The sequence below is a fragment of the Zootoca vivipara genome, chromosome 11 (assembly GCF_965207765.1).
Source record: "Zootoca vivipara chromosome 11, rZooViv2.hap1.1, whole genome shotgun sequence".
Classification (NCBI taxonomy): domain Eukaryota; kingdom Metazoa; phylum Chordata; class Lepidosauria; order Squamata; family Lacertidae; genus Zootoca; species Zootoca vivipara.
Genome location: NC_142594.1, coordinates 4102639 through 4122410, shown reverse-complemented (window position 1 = coordinate 4122410; position 19772 = coordinate 4102639). Strand labels below are relative to the sequence as shown.

The window sequence follows — 19772 nt, the reverse complement described above, 5'->3', positions numbered from 1 at the left end:
TCCTCACAATATCCTCACTGTGAGGTAGATTAGGCCCGAGAGTGAATGACGGGTCCAAGGCTGCCCAGTGAGCTTCATAGCTGAGTGGGGATTCGAACCTTGCTCTCCCAGGTCATAGTCTGACACTCTCTAACCTAGGCACCCCAAAACTCGGCCCTCCAGATGTTTTGGGACTACATCTCCCATCATCCCTAGCTAACAGGACCAGTGGTCAGGGATGATGGGAATTGTAGTCCCAAAACATCTGGAGGGCTGAGCTTGGGGTGCCTGCTCTAACCACTAGACCACACTGGCTTCCTACTTCACTGAACACCAGAAGTTCAGGGCTCTGAGCATTTTTAGGGGTGACACTACGTTTTGTTTCAATCAGGTATGTATCATTTTGGAATGTATCAATACAGAAATCGGAAGGGTGTGTGTGTTTAAAATGCCATAGTTCATTTAAGCATACTGACCTTAACCCTATTGTGACTATAACTAGATGAGTTCCACATGAACTAGGAAACGTTTGCAAGGGACCTTTGACTTCTTGGTTAGGAGCTGCACCGAGCATATGGGGTAAACCCCTCACAAAATAACAATTCTCTTGATAAAAAAAATTAAAGAGATTGATCTGTCCCATCCTATGCATGAAGGCCACTGCTGCTAGAATTATTATCCCTAACAGCATGGCTTATAAGGCTGGAAATGAACTGGGACCAACCAAAAATTCAGCAGTGGTTCTAGCATGCTCAGCGGGAACACTATACATGCAGAAGCACGCAAGACTATAAAAGTTCAAAGATTTGGATTTTTTATTTTTTTAAAAAAACACACCTAGCTGAACAAGCAACATTGAGGTCCAAGGACTTAAGGAATGGTGGTAGCTGTTGAACCGAGAAAGACAGAGAGGTTCTAAAGGAATCATAAACCAGGCAAACTGTAAATTTTAAGTATACAACTGATAACAGCTAAAGTGCAGAATGATACAGGATTAGTTAGGGGGGCAGAATGGAAAATGATGGAAAATGAGGTGGGGCAGGAAGAATGGAAATGGGCCTGCTCAAGCTCAGATTATCCTATGTGTTCATGGTTGGTGGACCATATTGGAATTAATTATACAAAAGTATGCTGAATTTAAATGTTTGGTGGAAGTGTGTCACAAGGTTAAAAAAACTCACCCACCTCCAGCACTATATAGCAACACACACCCTTACACGCCTTACTATATTGATATAAAATGCTGAGGTTCTGGGCTGAAGCGCTAGAAATAACACTGCAACTTTTTGTTGCAGGTACCACTTGTTACTATTACTGGTAACAAGTACCAGGCACTACACCAACTGTCTTCCATTGCCGCCTGATTTCCCCTCTACCTTCCCTTCCTTCGGCCTCTGCATCCATCTTTGCTGTTGCTTCAGACCCCGACCTCAGACCTATGCCGCCTCCTCTTCTTATTCAGAGGCTATTAAGAAGGGCAAGTTGAGGGTTGGGTGGGTTAATGCCAGCCAAAATTTCTGTCTGTGTCATTATCTGCCTTTGCTTCACCTTTCTTTATCTTTACACACTTTTCCTGCTATAGTAGAAAAGGAAACTTTTTTTTCCTGGCAGCTAGAGCTCAAATTTTCAGCATGCAAAGAATTAAGGTGCCAGTGGGTAGCTGGCGACAGTGTCCTGGCTGATGGTGTTGCAAAATACAATTATTGTTCACTGTGATGTGGTCCCTTAATGATGTCCCAAGAGGACTGTGCATCTGGAGGAAGGTGGGGGTTCACCCTTAGCACTTTCCTGCCCCTCTCAGATTTCTTCTGGTTATCTTTCCTGTCCACAATGATGAAGCAGCTCAGGACAGATTTACTTATGGGCACCTGGAACATTCTTAAAGAAGATTACTAATACAAATTTACATATCTGCAGCATCAAAAAGAGGCAAGTCCCTGCCACGAGGCACTCACAATCCTAGTTTTGGTGATCAACAGGGGTTATCCAAGATTCAGGGGGTATCCAAGAGGCTGGGCTCACAGTAATCTGAAAACATATAATTAGAAAAACTACCAAAAGCAACTTTTCTTGACAAAATGAAGCAGAAGGCATCTGACTTGTTAGACAGCACTGCACAGCACCGATTGTAGAACTTAGCTATGAAATGCAAACACGAGCATTCTCGTTGTTGTTTTTAGCATCTTAATCTTGGCTTCTTGCTAATTGTTTTGTTTTTCCTTTTCTCATCTAAAATTCTGACAAGGAAGAAAGGAGCTTCTTTGGCATGATGAATGGTAGGACATTCAGATTCCTATTTAATGACAATTAATTTACTGTACACCCATGCAAGTTAAGATAGTTTTAATTAGTTTTTACAAAGTAAAAGGCTAGCTTCATCCTCTGTTTAGATAAAAGAACCTATTGCCTGACTAAACAAATTCTCATCAAATGAGGAAGGTGAGGCTACATGACCTCCCCACAATTCACTCTTAATTTAATTCAATATTTACAGTTTGAAAACAAGCAATTTGCATAATGCTGCTGTGCATTTGTGTACGTTTTTAATACAGGAAACAGTCGTTAATATCAATATAAAGAGCTGATGCTGTAATGAAGCTCAAGTAAGTGGCATCGCCTTAAGAAGCATCCCAAACTAAAGTCTACACTCAGCGAAAGGAGAGGCAGAAGGAGCAAAGCCCTGCACACTGACCTCCCTGCCTGGCCCAGTTCCTACCACTAGGCTCTCTGACAGCAGTCAACTCATCAGCAGAAGGAAGGGGGAAAGAAATCGTCTTGAGTCATATGCACGTATAGGCACACGGGTGTATAGCGAAGTCCATCCAGTTACAAAAAGTGCTCTTTAACATGATATTTTAAATGATCTCTTCAGGAGGTGCAAATTGTATATGTAACAGATGCTTGAAAGAGAGGAGCTAAAGGGCCTGGACATCACCTTTACGCAGAGTTCCTGTACATAAGACTGCCCTCCCTCACGCAGAGACCTTTTGAACATGTCCCCTGCCCTGGATGCAGCATGGGAATTGAGACATTAGTTCTGCTGTAATGGATGGTACATTAGCATCTTTCAAATGCACATATTCAGAGATGCCCATTTATTGCCACAGAGAGGGATTGGGCAATATGTGTGGATCTTCAAATTAGACTCCCTAACATGCATGGATTCGATTCCTAATAACAGCTTTGTATGATGAGCTTGATAAGCGCAAGAGACAAAACACACACCAGGCATTCCAAATCCCTCATGCCGTGAAGGAGAGCAAGGATGCGCAGGCTAGCTCTGCTTCCTCCCTGCCACTGTCCCTTCCATCAGCTAGAGGGATCAGTTCAGCAGCAGGGAACTGATGCTCCGGGGTTCTAACACACTGGGAAGCTGCACAGGTAGAGCAGGGCCTCTGCTTTAGAAGTTATGCCTCCAACTCATGAACCTAAGAATGCCAGAAGAACCTGCTGGATCAGGCCAATGGCCCATCCAGTCCCAGCATCTTGTTCTCACTGTGGCCAGCAAGCTTCTGGCTGTCCCTGTGGATTCACTTAGAAGGCACCAAGGGCTAAGTCTATTCAGTGACCGTGGTAAGAGCCACCCCAGCTGTCACTGACACATGCCTAATGAAACATTAGCAAACAAAGCAAACTAGCTACCCAGAAGCCATTAGCATGAACTGGATGTAATCCCAGTCCTTCCTTCCTTCCTTCCTTCCTTCCTTCTGGCATTTGTATGCCATTCTTCTGAAGCTCAAAGCAGTTTGCTCAGAACTGAAACAGTATTTTCAAGCAATATAAAATACGTAATACACAAGAACTAGGAACTTATTGTTATTAGGCACAGATGAGCTCCTGGCTTGTGTATTTGTCCTTTGCCTTCCCTTTGGAGCACACATGCCTTCAAGTAGCCCTTCGAAAGGTGTGGGAGGGGCTGGAATATCTCATTATACTGACATATATACTGTATAACAAAACCATCTGCAATGCAGACCGATAGTAGCAATGCACACTCCCTTACCATCTCCCAAATCCTACCAAGTGGTTTTCTGTGAATCTCAGCAATACCCATATATTATAGTTGGTTTATCTTTGTATGAACTTGTCTAGTACCTATTCCTTCAATATAAGATTTAAGTATTGTATTCATAATCAGGCATTAGACAGCAAAGCAATTATAACTAAATATAAGCAGACCAAATTATACTTGGAGCTTCTCCATGGACTGAATGAAACAGTGTTACTTTCAGTTCCAAAAACATATCTCATTCATGTGTGTCTTCTTTTAGCTCCGTAACGGTTTTGGTGATACCTGGGTCAGTGTTCAGTGGCAACTCTAAAGATGAGCCAGCTCTTACGGCGGCAGCATGACCATACTGCTTCTCAACCCTTTCCAACTCCAGGAGTTGAGAGCAATTACATTGCAAGGATATGCCTAAGATGTCTTAATTATACATGTAAAAATGTATGACAGTGACATGGACCCTCCGGGGAGCAGAAATGGCTGTAACTCCCTGTAGAAACTCAACAGCAAGTCCACTGGCCTATCTGTGCTAGCTTCTATGCAGTGTGTAAAATGATACAGAACTTTAAAAATAATGTTTACAAGGAAAATGAATAACGGCACAGATAACAACTACTTAAATGCTACAAAATGGCCTTTGGGGAAAATTCAGTAAAAATGAATTTGGCAAACAGTAAACTGAAGAACGTTTTGTATTTTCCAATCGAGCCACAGATAAAAATGGCTTCTCATGCATTTCCCTTTTCAAGACTTTGCCAAATCTATAAATTTACATTTGAAGGGTCACAATTCTACATGCACCAAACATTTTCACATGTGAGTAAGACCAAGAAGGTTTTGGAGCTCTCTTATGATTCCGGGAATGGCCCTACCCACCTACGGTAGGTAGCAGGTGCTGGGAGGTGTAGGGCAGCACTGAGTTGTTGAAGAACAGATCTTTGTGTGTGATATGGCCTGCCCAGCACCCCATCTGATAACCCGGGGCCCTCAGGTGTGGTGAAGGATGCAGCCCCCTCACCAGTGCTGAAGGAAGATTCTGTTGCCAGTCCAGTCCTGTACATGGAATGGGAGAGCTGCCATTTTGTGCTCTGCTTCAGGCAGCAAAATGTCTTGGGCCCGCGCTAGCTGTTGCAGACAAACACCTCCATGTAGACAATTCACGTGTGGGTGTTTCTGTCTGTAAAAGCTCCCCCCCTCTGTTGTCTTCTTCAGCAGTTGTGCTTGCGGTGGGGTGGAGCCACAGAACCACCCTCCCGACATTGGTGTAGATGTTGCTTATCTGGAGGTGGTAGCAACAGGGTAGTTGCAAGGTTGGGGTCATGTGGGTGCACCACTGTGGCCACCAGTTCACCCACACAGCCCCACGTTTGTCACTGCCCCGCCATACGCCAGCCACGTCTAAGTAAGCAGCAGCAAAGCCAGTTTCAGGAGGGAGGCTCTGTCCTAACACACATGCCACTGTTGGGGCTTCTTCTGTGCAAAAATTCAGAATGTAAGTTCTTCTGAGACAGACTTCCCCCCTTTTTTCTTGGGGGAGGGGCTCGCGGTTCATGAAACCTTGTAGAGTGCCATTTACATTACAGTGGAACCTCGGTTTATGAACACCTCATTTACGAATTTTCGGTTTACGAACGCCGCGGACCCATCTGGAACAGATTAATCCACTTTCCATTACTTTCAATGGGAAAGTTCGCTTCAGTTTATGAACACTTCAGTTTATGAACAGTCTTCCGGAACCAATTGTGTTCATAAACTGAGGTACCACTGTACTGTAATAGTATTGACAGTGTCACAGATTCAGGGGCCAAGAGAAAGATACCAGTAAGTGGGAAGAATCAGAACAGGCATGTGATGATAGGTCTCTCACTGGTTATTTCTGATCACAAACTAATATGCTGCCACTACAAATGAAAATAGTGAAGTCACCCCAAAATTGCTTTCTGTTTAAACCTCCAGACCAGGAATTTTCAGCCTTTTCAGACCCAGAGCCCACGCATGCCTTTGGGGGCTCATTTCTTAACTTTTTACCATGTATTTTGCATTGCAGAAGAGCTCCTATTAGGGGGTCTCAAACCACCAGTTGAAGGCCAATTCTCTGAGACAATAATAACAGGTCTCGTGTCTCCACTGACAAACAGCTCCACCCCATCGTTCAAAATTATTTGCCAATCCAGCGTTTTCACCGAGTTCATAATTTTCAATTCACCTCTTTGGTAGCAACATCACTTACTATCCATAGCATGGAGATATTCCATATGAAGAGCACTGGCTCCTGCCGTGGCAGATGATGGAAGGATGTCGGCATATGGGCTGCGCTGCCCTGCCAGGAGAGCCATCTGATGGTAATATTCAGCGGGACTAACTCCAGCATGCGGAGCTAAAAACAGGACATAAAAAGCTTCATTAAATGACATGTGGCAAACAGGATGCAGAGTTTCACTTTCTTCTTTCTCTTGCCTATAATGATAGCAATTTGTGTGGTTCCCCCCTCCCTTTTAATATCATGCAAGCTGTGATAAGGTATTTGTTTTCAAAACACCCTGCAAAGTGGTAATGTGAAGAATTCACCAATATGTTTGCTGGCAAACAGTCAGGCTGGGATCCAAAGCAGGTTAGTGGCTATATATATATTTCTCCCACCATTTTTTCCTGGCAGGGACTCAAAGCGGCTTAGTGATAAAATAAGAATAGCTAAAAACATTGAAAAATCATTAAAAAGCAATTAAACATTAAAAGAATTAAAACTTACTAAAAACATACACTCAAAACAAAAAGAGCATGGCACCAGCCCCCTCATTAAAAGCAGTCAGTTCCCAAAAGCCTGTTGGCAGAAGGACAACAAGGAGGGAGCCAGTCTAGCCTCCCAAGGGTGGGAGAGAGTTCCAAGTCCATTCGGCATTTAGGTCCTTTTGAAATCTATTTGAAAAGTTAGCTGTGTCTAATTCGTTTCCCACTGATCTCAGAAGGACCTAAGTGGATCTTGCTCTGGATCAAACGCAGTAATTTTATTGCTATATGCATTTGTAAAATGAATTTCAAGGGAGTGAACAGCAGAAGTGGGAATGAATGTCCTTCGCCTTGTTACTGAAAAGTTGGCATAGCAAGTTTCACCCTGGCTGGGCAGCAGCAAGAGATACCACTGGCACCTGCAGCCTTGCTGCTCACCCAAGCTAGGTCAGAAGGTCAGGCAAATCCCAGACAGACTCAATACCAGCCTGGATCTGGTGTAGTGATCATGCCCAATGTCCTCACCTGACGGCTGAGGGGCCAACTTGGGATCCAGTGAAACTCAGGCTGGCTCAGTCCTTCCCTCTCCTGCTCTATTTGGAGACTTCCCATAGGCCACTATTGGTGGGAGTCCCACTAGCAGAACTTCCACACACCTGGACCTTTGGTGCTGGAGGAATGGTGCTGGTACCAATCAGGAGGGAGAGACTGGGGGAGCTGCTGAAACCCCAACCACCACACGGACAGTGGATCAGGGTTTCAGCTTCCTGCCTTAGGCACAAACTAAGGTGGTCTACTATGGTAAGGATGTCAAAAAGGATGCCACTTACAAAAAAAAAGAATGTGTCTGGAAAGAATGGAGCTGAGCGAAAAGCAGTTTCTGAGCAGGGGGCTAAAGAGGCAAACCTCAGGGCAATTTTAAATGTGGCTTATCTCTTTAGGAATCAGAACAGCAAAAACAGCAAGGGACGTTCCAAGTGTGTGCACAGTTCTTCCTCATACATAGCCCTTCTTTGGACCCCAGCCTGTGTCATTGTGAGATTATGCCTTAACATTAGGAAAGTAAATCTATTCAAAATCCAGTTTTCAGAACTTTTATACTTCTTAGGAATGAAAAGCAAACTAAGAATGTTTAATGTATTTTTGAATTACTAGTTGGATTTTCAGCATAAAACCCTTCTTATACCACTTCACCAGCCATAAAATGTTGGAGAAAAACAGTGGGGCAAAAATCCTTCCAGGAAATCATTGATTTTAAAGTTTTACTGTATTAGAGAACAGCAGTTATCTTTCCAGACACACTTAAAATACTTCCTGAGCTTTCTGACATAAGTGTCTGGGTTAACTAACAATAACATTAGCTGAAAACTTTAAAAGGCAAGTCTGGAGAACCTGCAAAGGCATGAAATAAGCACATAAAGATAAATTACACTACTGGCATTCTTTCCCCTGAAAGATGCTTTACTTCTGAAAAGAAGAAACGCCTTCACTTTCCTTTCTTGCTCAAAGAACAGAGCCAAACAGGAGCACATGGGTAAGAAGTTAGCTTTACTGAGCAGGGTGATTTACAGAACTACTGCAGTATGAGCTAGCTGATTTCTGCAGCGAGGTGCTTTTCAAACAATGCTTCCCAGAGTCCCACAGCAAGCAGCTCAGTGGTGGCAAAGGAGACCTCTTGAAAAGACAGATTGCCCATGACTACCAATCTTCCCCTGCAATCCATAGCCTCAGGGAAGGGGCAACTGTGTTCTTCTGATCATAGGGGGAACCTAAACTGATTGCCCTAAAGGCAATGATCAGGAGAGATGGTGAAAAACGAAACCAGCATGCAACTTGCTAAACTTCATTATTTGGAAAGTTAAGTTTTGTAGTACTGGAGTTATTTCTCTTCATTTTCACCTGGGACATAGAAAAGGTCTTTTTTAATATGATTGTCCAGCATGTGCACATTTATGCTAATATGCCGTGCATCTGATCCCCAGCATCTCCAAGCCGGACAGTGAAGGAACTTTGCTGAAGCTCTGGAGAGCGGCTGCCAACGTACACAAAGTGTGGGGATGGGGAACTTTTGGCCCTACAGGTGTTGCTGAACTGCAACTCCCATAAGCCTAGCAATATGGCCAATGGCCAGGGATGATGGAAATTGTAGACTAGCAACACCTGGAGTGTCAAAGGTTCCCCACACCTGGTGTAGACGAACTGAGCTAAGTTCCTAATGGCAATTCCTACAAAAATTAGAAATTACATATTTGCTATATAAATATGAAGCTGTAGATTAAGGGGGATCTAGAGACCAACAATATATAACTGATATCCAAAAATAATATAACTGATATCCAAAATGTCAACAAATACCAAGGTATTGACATCCTATAAGTTTTGAGGAATTAACTAAATGTTTTAGACTAAAAGCTAAACTTTCTTTTTCACTATTACAAATGCCTAGCATATGTAATATAAATTCTGATTGACAACAGGTCATTAAAATTTATTCTCATAAGAACAAGCACCCATAAGTAATGGATTATCTGTATAAGGTATATGTTCTTATATGTGAGGATTAATTAGTTACGGTATTATCCATTTGGGCAGCGAGAACAGCTCATTTTTCAAATTCAGCTAAAGGCAGACTGTCGGTTTTGTAAATCTGCCATTTTCATATGTGGCGGGAAGCACTTTTCCCTTAATTAAAATAGTATTCTAATTGTCTGCCATACACACTAGCTAGCTAATTTGACCCATTATAGCTCAATTTAGCAGCAATTACCATTTTAAATACTCAAATTACAGTATTATTACTGTACAGTTAACAGAGCCCAGCATACATATCCCCCCCCCCCCCGGTTACTCAGATGAAATACTCTACCTTGGTTTTCTTTTCTCTCCATAGGAATTTTAGATGTTCCTACATTAGCATTATTTTATAACATTAACTTTGGGTGGGTTCACACAATCATTAATTTTCCATTTTCCTCAACATGAGTAATTTTTTTCAATCAGTTAAGAATGTTTATTCTAGATTTCTTGGTCTTGCGAATGGCTCAGGACGTGGCCAAATCATGAATTATCCAAGGTGGCCCTTTCTGAACATGCTAGCACACAGCCTGCATATATGTCACAGAGCAAGCTGGTCTGTAAATCCCAGAGTTCAAAGCTGGAGTTAACTTTTTATTAGTGAAACACAATCTTTACAGCCTTGGCTGAGCTTCGGTCCTAATGAGCACAGTTGCTCACGCCCCATAGGTCCTACCCTATGAAATCTGTTGCTGTGACTAAAAGCCATAGCTGCCAAGTTTTCACTTTTCTCGCGAGGAAGCCTATTCAGCATAAGGGAAAATCCCTGTAAAAAAGGGATAACTTGGCAGCTATGCTAAAAGCAGTCTAGGTCTCCTCCTTTTCAGGACTTCTTGCAAGCAATTGGAGACGCTACCTGCATGCAGACTGTCTTTGCTCCTACTGTTTCGTACCTCTTCGGGAATTCAGGGCAGGGAGAGGAGCTTGTCATAGCAGCGGCGGGGGGCACCTGTGACTCTTTGCTAGCCTGACTCATCTCTGCCTCTTGACCTCTTTCCTCCTATTTGCCTGCTTCAGCTTCTGCCTCTGATTCTGAACTTCTCTCTGCCACAGACTCTCCCAACTCACTGAGCCCTGTTATCCCTTCAGCTTCTGACACCTCCACTTCCCTGTCTTCTTCCTCTGACCACTCATCATTGTCCCACCACTATTCCCCAGGCTTTGAGCCTTCTTTGCTTGGTGATTCCCCAGCTGGTTCCTCCCACAATTCCTCTGTGTTTAACCAGTCCATGACAATCTATATGGACCTGCAACTGGAAGGAGGGTTGCACCACACAGCAGGAGACAGAAAGGCAAAACCAGCTGGGGAGCAGAACTTTTTATATAAAATCATTAATTGCTTCTGGAGCTTTGTTACATTTATGTAATTTTCTTAGCTGCCCCTGATGATGAACACATATTTTTAGAACATGTGAAATTTGCGAAAGAGGTTTGCAACAAAAATCTTTCTTGCATTCACTTGTGTTGCTTTCCCCATCAATCTGCATAATATATGTGAAACCATTCTCAAGGCTGGATTTCTGTATTCTTATCTAAGCATGGGTTGGGTGAAAAGTACAACTCATAATGAAAAAATCCAAACCTTGAAAGAAATGCTAATTGATTCAGATAAATAAAATTATGCTGATAACATGGCCCGCCTCTAGTTTAAAGCTGGCTTAATATTAAGATGGTTCAACTAAAAGCAATGGGAAAAACTAGTTATAACTAACTTGTTCCACTGGTTTCAATGGAAACTAGCAATGACTAACTTTAGATGGATTGAGATAATTTATGCTTTTAAACATAAAGAAGCTCTTGGTTTATAACTCTGAATTCAAGGGGATCTGTCTTCATAATGTTTTGCCTACCAAAAATTTGGCAAGAATTACATTTTTTTCCAAATTAAATTTAATACAAACAATCACAGTCCCATGGAATGAAAACAAAACGTTTGTCTCCTTTTAAAAAGTGCTGGGACGAGACTATGGCTAAATGCCACTAACTGATTCCACCACATTACATTGCTAGCTTGCCTATTTTACACTGGGGTAAGCAAGAAGAAAGGCAGGAGTTAGAAGCAATAAATATATCTCCTTATTTAAAATTTCAAACAAGATGGTACCTTTCGTTGATGTTTCAATGAAATGTACAAATGACCAGCTATAGGCTGATGAAGTACTGAAACATTTATGACATAATAAATGTTTGACAAACCTGCTGCAACTGATTGGAAGGAGCTGAAGAGATCCTTTGACAAGATTAATGTAACTGCTGCCAAAATGAGAGCAAACAGGAAGCCGGTCTGAAACTCACCATCTGTAGGGCTGAGGCCCCGAGCCGCTGAGATCATAGACAGAGAAGGGCTGCTGTGCAGTGACCGGATATAGTCCATGTAAGGGTTAATGTACGGATGAGGGGGGCTAAAGGGAGATTCTGATGCTGAAGCAGGGTTTCTGTGGGGGGATATTCTGATGAACGGCAATTCCGAATATGTTGGGCTACCGGATAGAGCAGAAGGCCTAGAACAGAAAGAGAACAAAATATACAGAATGTTCAGTGTTTTTAGCCTACCTTCACTTAAATTTAACTTTAAAAAAATTCCTTCCAGTAGCAACTTAGAGACCAACTAAGTTTGTCATTGGTATGAGCTTTTGAGTGCATGCACATTTGTTTCAGTGTATCTGAAGAGTGTGTTTGCACACGAAAGCTCATACCAATGACAAACTTAGTCTCTAAGGTGCTACTGGAAGGAATTTTTTAAATTTTGTTTCGACTACACCAGACCAACATGGCTACCTACCTGTAATTAAATTTAACTGTTATCCACAACACACACAATGTTGAATCCAGACTAAGCTGGTTGAAATCAATGGGACCTGAGTTGGGTTGTCCCTAATTTGTCCCGAAGATTGTCTATGGGACCCAAGTTCAACTAGTTGACTCAAGGCATATTTCCCATTGCACAGATAGAAAAGCTGTAGGAAATATATTTTTCCTTCTCCTTTGAAAGTGCTAGCAAGTATGTCACCAACACTTTAAAATGAAAAAGCTGTTTGTCACCCTGCACCCTACAGCCTCAAATATCATGCATCCTGCAAGGACTATGACATGTATATTATGTAGTCTGTATGATTAATGACTGTTACAAATACAGTGGGACCTTGGCTTAAGAATAGCCCTGTTTACGAACTATTCCTTATACGAACTCTGCAAAACGGAAGTAGTGTTCCGGTTAGTGAACTTCACCTCGGTCTACAAACGCAAGCCGAACAGTGGAAGGGCATCGGCAGCAGGAGGCCTCATTAGGGAAAGCGTGCCTCGGTTTAAGAACGGACTTCTGGAACGGATTAAGTTCGTAAACTGAGGTACCACTGTACATAACACTTATACCCATTCGCATCCAACAGGAACATAAGAAGCTATCTGGGACGGAAACAGATCATTGATCCATCTAGCTCAGCGCTGTATACACTGACTGACAGCAGCTCTCTGGGTTTCAAACAGAAGTCTCTTCCAGATCTACCTGGAGGCGCTGAGGACTGAACTGCCGCCCTTTTGCATGCAACCCATATGCTCTCTACCAGCGTATTAGAGACAGCAACATTAATGGTGACTGTTGCAATCAGGGCAGGATCACCTCAGTAATTACAGATTTGATTATTCTGCGTAATGCAGTTTACATACGTTTAACTCATATAGAAAAACAAAATTAAAGTATTCACTAGCAGTGTGAGAGGAGCCCCAGTAGACTGTAGAAGAGAAAGACCTTCATGAGAGGGAGCAAAGCTTGCTTTACCTTGACCCTTCTGAGCTACCAGTCCCAACATGTCGAGCAGGCATTCCCAAACTCGGCCCTCCAGCTGTGTTGGGACTACAGTTCCCATCATCCCTGACCACTGGTCCTGTTAGCTAGGGATGATGGGAGTTGTAGTCCCAAAACAGCTGGAGGGCTGAGTTTGGGGATGCCTGATGTAGAGCTTTTGGATGAAGTCTCTCCCCCCACCCTGCGCTTCTTTTCTAGTGGAACATTCCGGAATGGAGTACCATCACCTCTGCTCAGGCTGCCACCACTGCCTGCTAGCCAGAGGAGGTGCCTCCTTTGCCCCATGTCAGGGCTTACTTAAAATAAAAATTAAAAAGCTGGGGAGGGAAGGAAGGAGTGGTAGAGTTATCCTTGCACACTCAGTGGTGGGTGCCTCCTGCAGCAGGGGGAGTTTCTCAGCCCTGCTCTAAGGGGCCCATACCAATCATAGCAGTGTTGCACTACTCATTTTCTTTTTGTGCCTCAAAAGGACTCTGAGGGAGTTAGGTGCTCACTAGGCAAGGTGCCAACCTTTAGCTTCCTGGTCTGAGCCCTGAAGTCTCTAACAGATATGTGCCCTGGGAAGCTACATAACATTTGCTCATCAGGGCAGTGATGGAACAGGACTGGATTGCGGGGGGGGGGGAGGGATGGCAGCCATCTCCATTAGGCCCCTCCTTCCATGAAATGCCACCTGAGAGGGAGAGAAGGGGAGCACAATAATTCAATCAGATCAGTGCATAGCTGTCAAGTTTTCCCTTTTCTTGCGAGGAAGCCTATTCAGCATGAGGGAATTTCCCTTTTAAAAAGGGAGAACTTGACAGCTATGGATCAGCGGAGAGATTGGCTCCATTTGGCATCTCCTCTCTCAGAACTGAATTCACTCCTGCTAGTCATTAGAAGAAGTACTGTGCAATTTTAAGAAATGGCGGCCGAAACTGCTTTTTTTCCCCCTTCCCTCTTAATTCTTTTTTCCTTTGTGTTGCATATTACATAACTGCATATTTTAAGTCTGTTGATTGGAACATTTTGTTTTTATTGGTGAAATATAATCCGCTTTTCCGTTGAAGGGCAGAGCAAAAACTGTTTAAATTATTATGACAGTAATACAATTATTACCTCTTTCATGGGCTTCCTAGCCCATCCTTATTGCAACTGTCCCACTTCAATTGGGAACAAATTATATCCAGCTGATCCTGAGTTTGCTAACTATTACAAGACAGCTTTTGAGGATGCTTTTTTGATTGGGCAATTTCACAACCAGCTGACAATAGATCAAAGATGCGCCATATGTTTGTTTTTCTTCAACAGGGCAAAGCAAACCATTGTGGAGCCAGACTGACAATCCAGTAATTTAATTAACCACACAATGATTGCCAGGTGAAATGGGACATTTTTCACAGCAAACATGGAACTGTGAGAAAGCAAGAAAGACACCCTAAATCCAGGTGCTGCCGAAACATAATGAGGAAGATTTCGAGAAGGGAACCACCTGCCTGGCAATGGCCCTTGACACGATACTTCAGTGATGGGATACTCTGGGATGCCAGCGTATGAAAAGCTGCACAGAGAAGCCATTTTGTTAGAATGTCTCAGCCAACTTGCTTTCTCTTTGGCAAAGGCTTTTCATCAAGCTTGTCACGAACGTGCAGCACCCCAACTGGCTGACCTCAACTAAATGGTTTTTGGCCCAGTTTTCTCCAATTAATTTAGGACAGACACAGTAGAGTCACAGGCAGCAGCTGAGAGAACCACCAAGGGCAGCAAGTTCTTTTGATGTTGCTGACTTCAAGTATTATTTCGAAGGAAAAGAAAATAAGTGCATGTTTGAAAAGAAACTGAAGAGTCCCAAGGTGGGTTTCTCACTACTCAACAAGCAAACTGACCGCATTAAGAGTGAGTTTTCTTCAACTTCCGTTTGGAAAAAAGCATTATATTCATTTTTACAGTTTCTACAAAACTAGGTTTGTACTGAAGTAAAAAACACACACAAAAAAACGAGTTCTGTCTGAAGGTATAAATAAAATCCATTAGTTCATAACCCAACCTGGTAAAGAGTCATTCACCTGGTCATCTATAGTGAGTTTGACTTTCCTCCAGGCAGCCGGACAGAGCAGCTTTTGTGAACTTGCTAAAATGATCAGAAATGCAAACTAAGCTCATCTTTGCAAACATTTATCAAGGCAATAGCCAACTAACTAAACGAAGATCTGCAGGGATCATAAACAGCTAAACCACAGGAGGAGTTCTCTGTTGAGGGTGAGGCAGGCTCTCAGGCAAGTTAACCATGAGTCCTGTGACTGCTATGTCAAGAGATTTACATCAGGCTCATGAAAATAATGAGAATGACTTCCAAAATCCTTATTTTTATAAATAATTTAAGTGGGAATTTATTTTATTTTTCATTTGGGGTTTTCTATTGCAATATGCCGGTGCCATCATTTTCTGCGAACATGAAGGTGAGCAAAATGTTTTTAAAGGAAAGCTAAAATATGCATGGTTTTATCAAGAGTCTCTGGGGACATGAAAAAGTGCTGTGTGTTTCTAAATAGTGGCTCACGTTTTTGGGTCTGGGGAAGCACTTGGTTCAGTTGTAAGCCAATATATCAGCTTCCACAAATGCATAATGGTATATCAAGACATTATATGGTATGTGTAATCCCCCCATCCTTTTGCTACTCCAACTAACATGCAAAATTATCCCTTCTCAAACCTCCTGCCTTCCCTAGCATTACCCTCTGTCCTAGTGATTCTGATCCTCAGCCCTACTCAAATGTTACCCCAAACATATTAAAGAATTGCAGTAGGGCAACCCAAACCCACATCCAACATCTCCATCCCTGCTAGTTCCAGATCCAACCTTTACGTGTTGAGCGGGAAAGTCTGAGGGGGCTTCTTTGAGAGTTCTGCTGAATATGCCCCACTATCAGGAATCCCGTACAACTGTGTCTCCCAACTGCAGGGAGGATTCTAAGTGCATTCAGCAGAAAACACGAAGAATCCCTTTCCAGGCCTTCAGGTTAGCATACAGTGGTACCTCGGTTTACAAACACAATTGGTTCCGGAAGTCTGTACTTAACATGAAGCGTACTTAACCTGAAGTGAACTTTACCATTGAAAGTAATGAAAATTGGATTAATCCATTCCAGACGGTCCGCGGAGTACTTAAACTGAAGCGTACTTAACCTGAAGCGAACTTTCCCATTGAAAGTAATGGAAAGTAGATTAATCCGTTCCAGACGGGTCTGTGGAGTACTCAACCTGAAGCGTACTTAACCTGAGGTATGAGTGTAACTGGTTCCGGAAGTCCGTACTTAACCTGAAGCGTACTTAACCTGAAGCGAACTTTCCCATTGAAAGTAATGGAAGGTGGATTAATCCGTTCCAGACGGGTCCACGCAGTACTTAAACTGAAAATACTCAAACCGAGGCGTACTTAAACCGAGGTATGACTGTACAAAGATGTGAGGCTGCAGCCAAGAGGATGGTAAGAAGAGTCTTGCATCTCCTTCCATGCATTCCTGGGCATGGAATAAGACCTGAATAAGACTCGCTCTAGGATTCCTTGGCTCCTCCAACATTCTCAGTCCATTAACCTCAGCTAGGCTCTATAACCTCATACATGGGAGTGAAGACCAATAATGCGCAAGTCTCTTAGTCAACAACTTAGGAGGAGAATATCTACCATACCATCATTGAAGCCAAACTAGAGAAGGTATCAATTCTTTCCTCCCTTGATGAAACATGGGGCTCAGGTCTTGCTGACCCCCTCTGTGGTTAACAGCTAACTCTTCCTCTTATTGGGAAGCAAAGCTCTATAATTTCCTATAAAAAAAACTCATTTCAATAGAGTAAGGCTATGCAGAGGAAGATAATCTATTTTAACACTCTAGCTCTCTGGCAGCCTCAGCCCACCCTGCAGATCCATCTAGGCAATTGGGACCACCATTTGTAAATAAATAAAGATGCATCATTAAAAGGATTTTGCTGAAGTAATAATTCAAATAATTGAACCAAGTCATGATAGGAAGTGAACCAAGATAAAGCAGTAATTAAACTGTAGGTTACTGCAATGCGTTATACATGGGGCTGCTTCTGAAGGCAGTGCAGAATTCAGCGGCCAGATTGCTCACTGGGGCAAGATGGTTTCAGCATATAACGCCGATCCTGGCCAGACTGCCAATTAGTTTCTGGGCCCAATTCAAAGTACTGGTTTTGACCTATAAAGCCGTAAATGGTTCAGGACTGCAATACCTCAAGGACTGCCTCTTTCCATACGAACCAACCTGGACCCTGCACTCATCATTTGAGGCTCTTCTTTGTGTTCCCCCTCCACGAGACGCCTGGAGGATGGCAAGACGAGAATGGGCCTATTCTGTGATGGAATGATCTCCCCAAGGTGGCTTGCCTGGCACCTTCATTCCATCTCTTTAGGTGCAAAACGAAAACATTCCTCTTCTCCCAGGCCTTTGGCTAATTCAACAATCTGTGGCCTTTAGAACTGTTGCACGGTGGTGGTTATTGTTATGTTTGTTACAGTGGTACCTCTGGTTAAGAACTTAATTCATTATGGAACCTGAAGATGTTCTTAACCTGAAGCACCACTTTAGCTAATGGGGCCTCCTGCTTCCGCTGAACCGCCGGAGCACGATTTCTGTTCTCATCCTGAAGGAAAGTTCTTAACCCGAGGTACTATTTCTGGGTTAGCGGAGTTTGTAACCTGAAGCGTTTGTAACCCAAGGTACCACTGTCTTTTTCCTGTTTTTATACAGTAAACTGGCCCTGTGATCCTTGGAAGAAGGGCAGTATATAAATTTAATAAAAACTTTTGTGTCAGAGACCTATTCCCATATACCTGTCCCTGTATTGCTGTATGCTGCCCTATCAAGCCACCTACTTGTGAAGACTTCCGCACATGGGATTTATCCTGACACTGTGTCTATGCAACATGCAAGAACTTCTTAAGGGGCCAGCTGTCACTTGAGCATTACGGTATGTAAACAGCAACTAGGAAGAATTATACTGAAAAACTCTTTGGATAGATTTGTATAGGAGCAGACACTGAAATGTGCCAATCACACCGGAAGAGGTATGTGTGAAGCAGATGTAATTCTAGCAGTTTATGATGTCCTGGCAAAAGGGTTAAAGAAGCCAAACTGTAAGGCAGCAACTACGAGCAACTCCAACCAAAACACAAACATATGAATTGCCCCGATTCAACTCTTGTAATAAAATCAGTGTGACTTGAAAGCACTGAAATTTTGGCGAATCAATTCAAGATAAAAGTCTTTATATGCATGAGCAAACCTCATTTTGAAACCCCCCCCCGTTACTCTCACACTATATACCTCTTTTGATTTCCAATCTATGATATGAAGGCATAAGACACATTAAAGGTAAAGGGGCTCCTGACCATCAGGTCCAGTCGTGTCTGACTCTGGGGCTGCGTGCTCATCTCGCATTATTGGCCGAGGGAGCCGGCGTACAGCTTCCAGGTCATGTGGCCAGCATGACTAAGCCGCTTCTGGCAAACCAGAGCAGCACACGGAAATGCCGTTTACCTTCCCGCTGTAGCGGTACCTATTTATCTACTTGCACTTTGACGTAGATAAATCCTGCTAGGTTGGCAGGAGCTGGGACCGAGCAACGGGAGCTCACCCCGTCGTGGGGATTCGAACCGCCGACCTTCTGATTGGCAAGCCCTAGGCTCTGTGGTTTAACCCACAGCGCCACCCGCGTTCCATAGGACACATTACTGATACTGAAACTTAATGGGCTTAATGCTATATGATGTCTGGATAGGAGATGATATATGTAAACACACACATATGTAAATGATTCTGAGTAATTCATACCTATTAATTCTTTCTAATCACTCAGCCGCAAATTATATGGCGTCAAAGGCTCAAATGTCTTCTGCAGTGAGCTCAAAAGAACTGACATAATTCACACTTGCCCCCTCCAGTGGGCCAAAATGTTACACTATTTATTCAGTTCACCATGACTCAATTATAACAATATCAGGGTTGAAAAGCTTCTTTGTTAACCAGTTTAAGAACGGCACCTTATATGAAAGAATATATGATGAAATTAGCGCATGTGTGCGATACGTTTTTCTGAAATATGTGCGTTTGTTGTTTTCTCCAACTGACACCTCTTGCTGGATTTAAGCAGCCTGTCAAGACTACATTGGTGTGCAGATATCTGTATAATACCGCCCCCCCCGCCCCCCAAAAAGGGAAGGTCAAAGAAATATCTCTAACCTTCTCTCACTTAATGCTCCTAACTAAGCTAACGTAATATGCATTTGTTTAAGATGCCCTCTTGTTTCATTGATGCACTGAGAGAAAGAGAAAAATTCCAGCCCAACCAGTTTTGGAGGACGCCCTGGCCACTATCTGAGCAACTGATGAGCTGCATGTGGTCATTAGAGTCCTCCCCTCTGAAATCACACCCTGGATGAAGGATAGGGTCTGCCTGGATACTGATTGATTAGAAGAAAGCAGAACTATGTAGCCATGCAAACACACACACAGCTACACTAAGCCACATATTTAAATGCTAAAGCACCTTTCACCGCTGACTTCACAACCATTAGAAGCTTCCAAATTAACAGCATTTCTCATATCCAGGTCTCTACCTTTTATCTTCTTTATTCTTTCAAATCCCGAAATTGCTTGGATAAGAGTTGAGGCTTTTTTT

At 43.0% G+C, this 19772-nt stretch overlaps 1 protein-coding gene across 3 annotated transcripts in view; it reads right to left on the bottom strand.

Moving 5' to 3' along the window:
- The window catches only part of GLI3 (GLI family zinc finger 3), a 244269-nt gene that overhangs the window by 63982 nt on the left and 160515 nt on the right, over nt 1-19772 (bottom strand). For all 3 annotated transcript variants that reach the window (XM_035129597.3, XM_035129598.3, XM_088654320.1), the window contains exons 6-7: nt 11582-11787; nt 6216-6362 (exon numbers count right to left, since the gene is read on the bottom strand). In XM_035129597.3, the coding sequence (XP_034985488.3) occupies nt 6216-6362; nt 11582-11787 (353 nt within the window). The remainder of the gene's footprint in view (nt 1-6215; nt 6363-11581; nt 11788-19772) is intronic.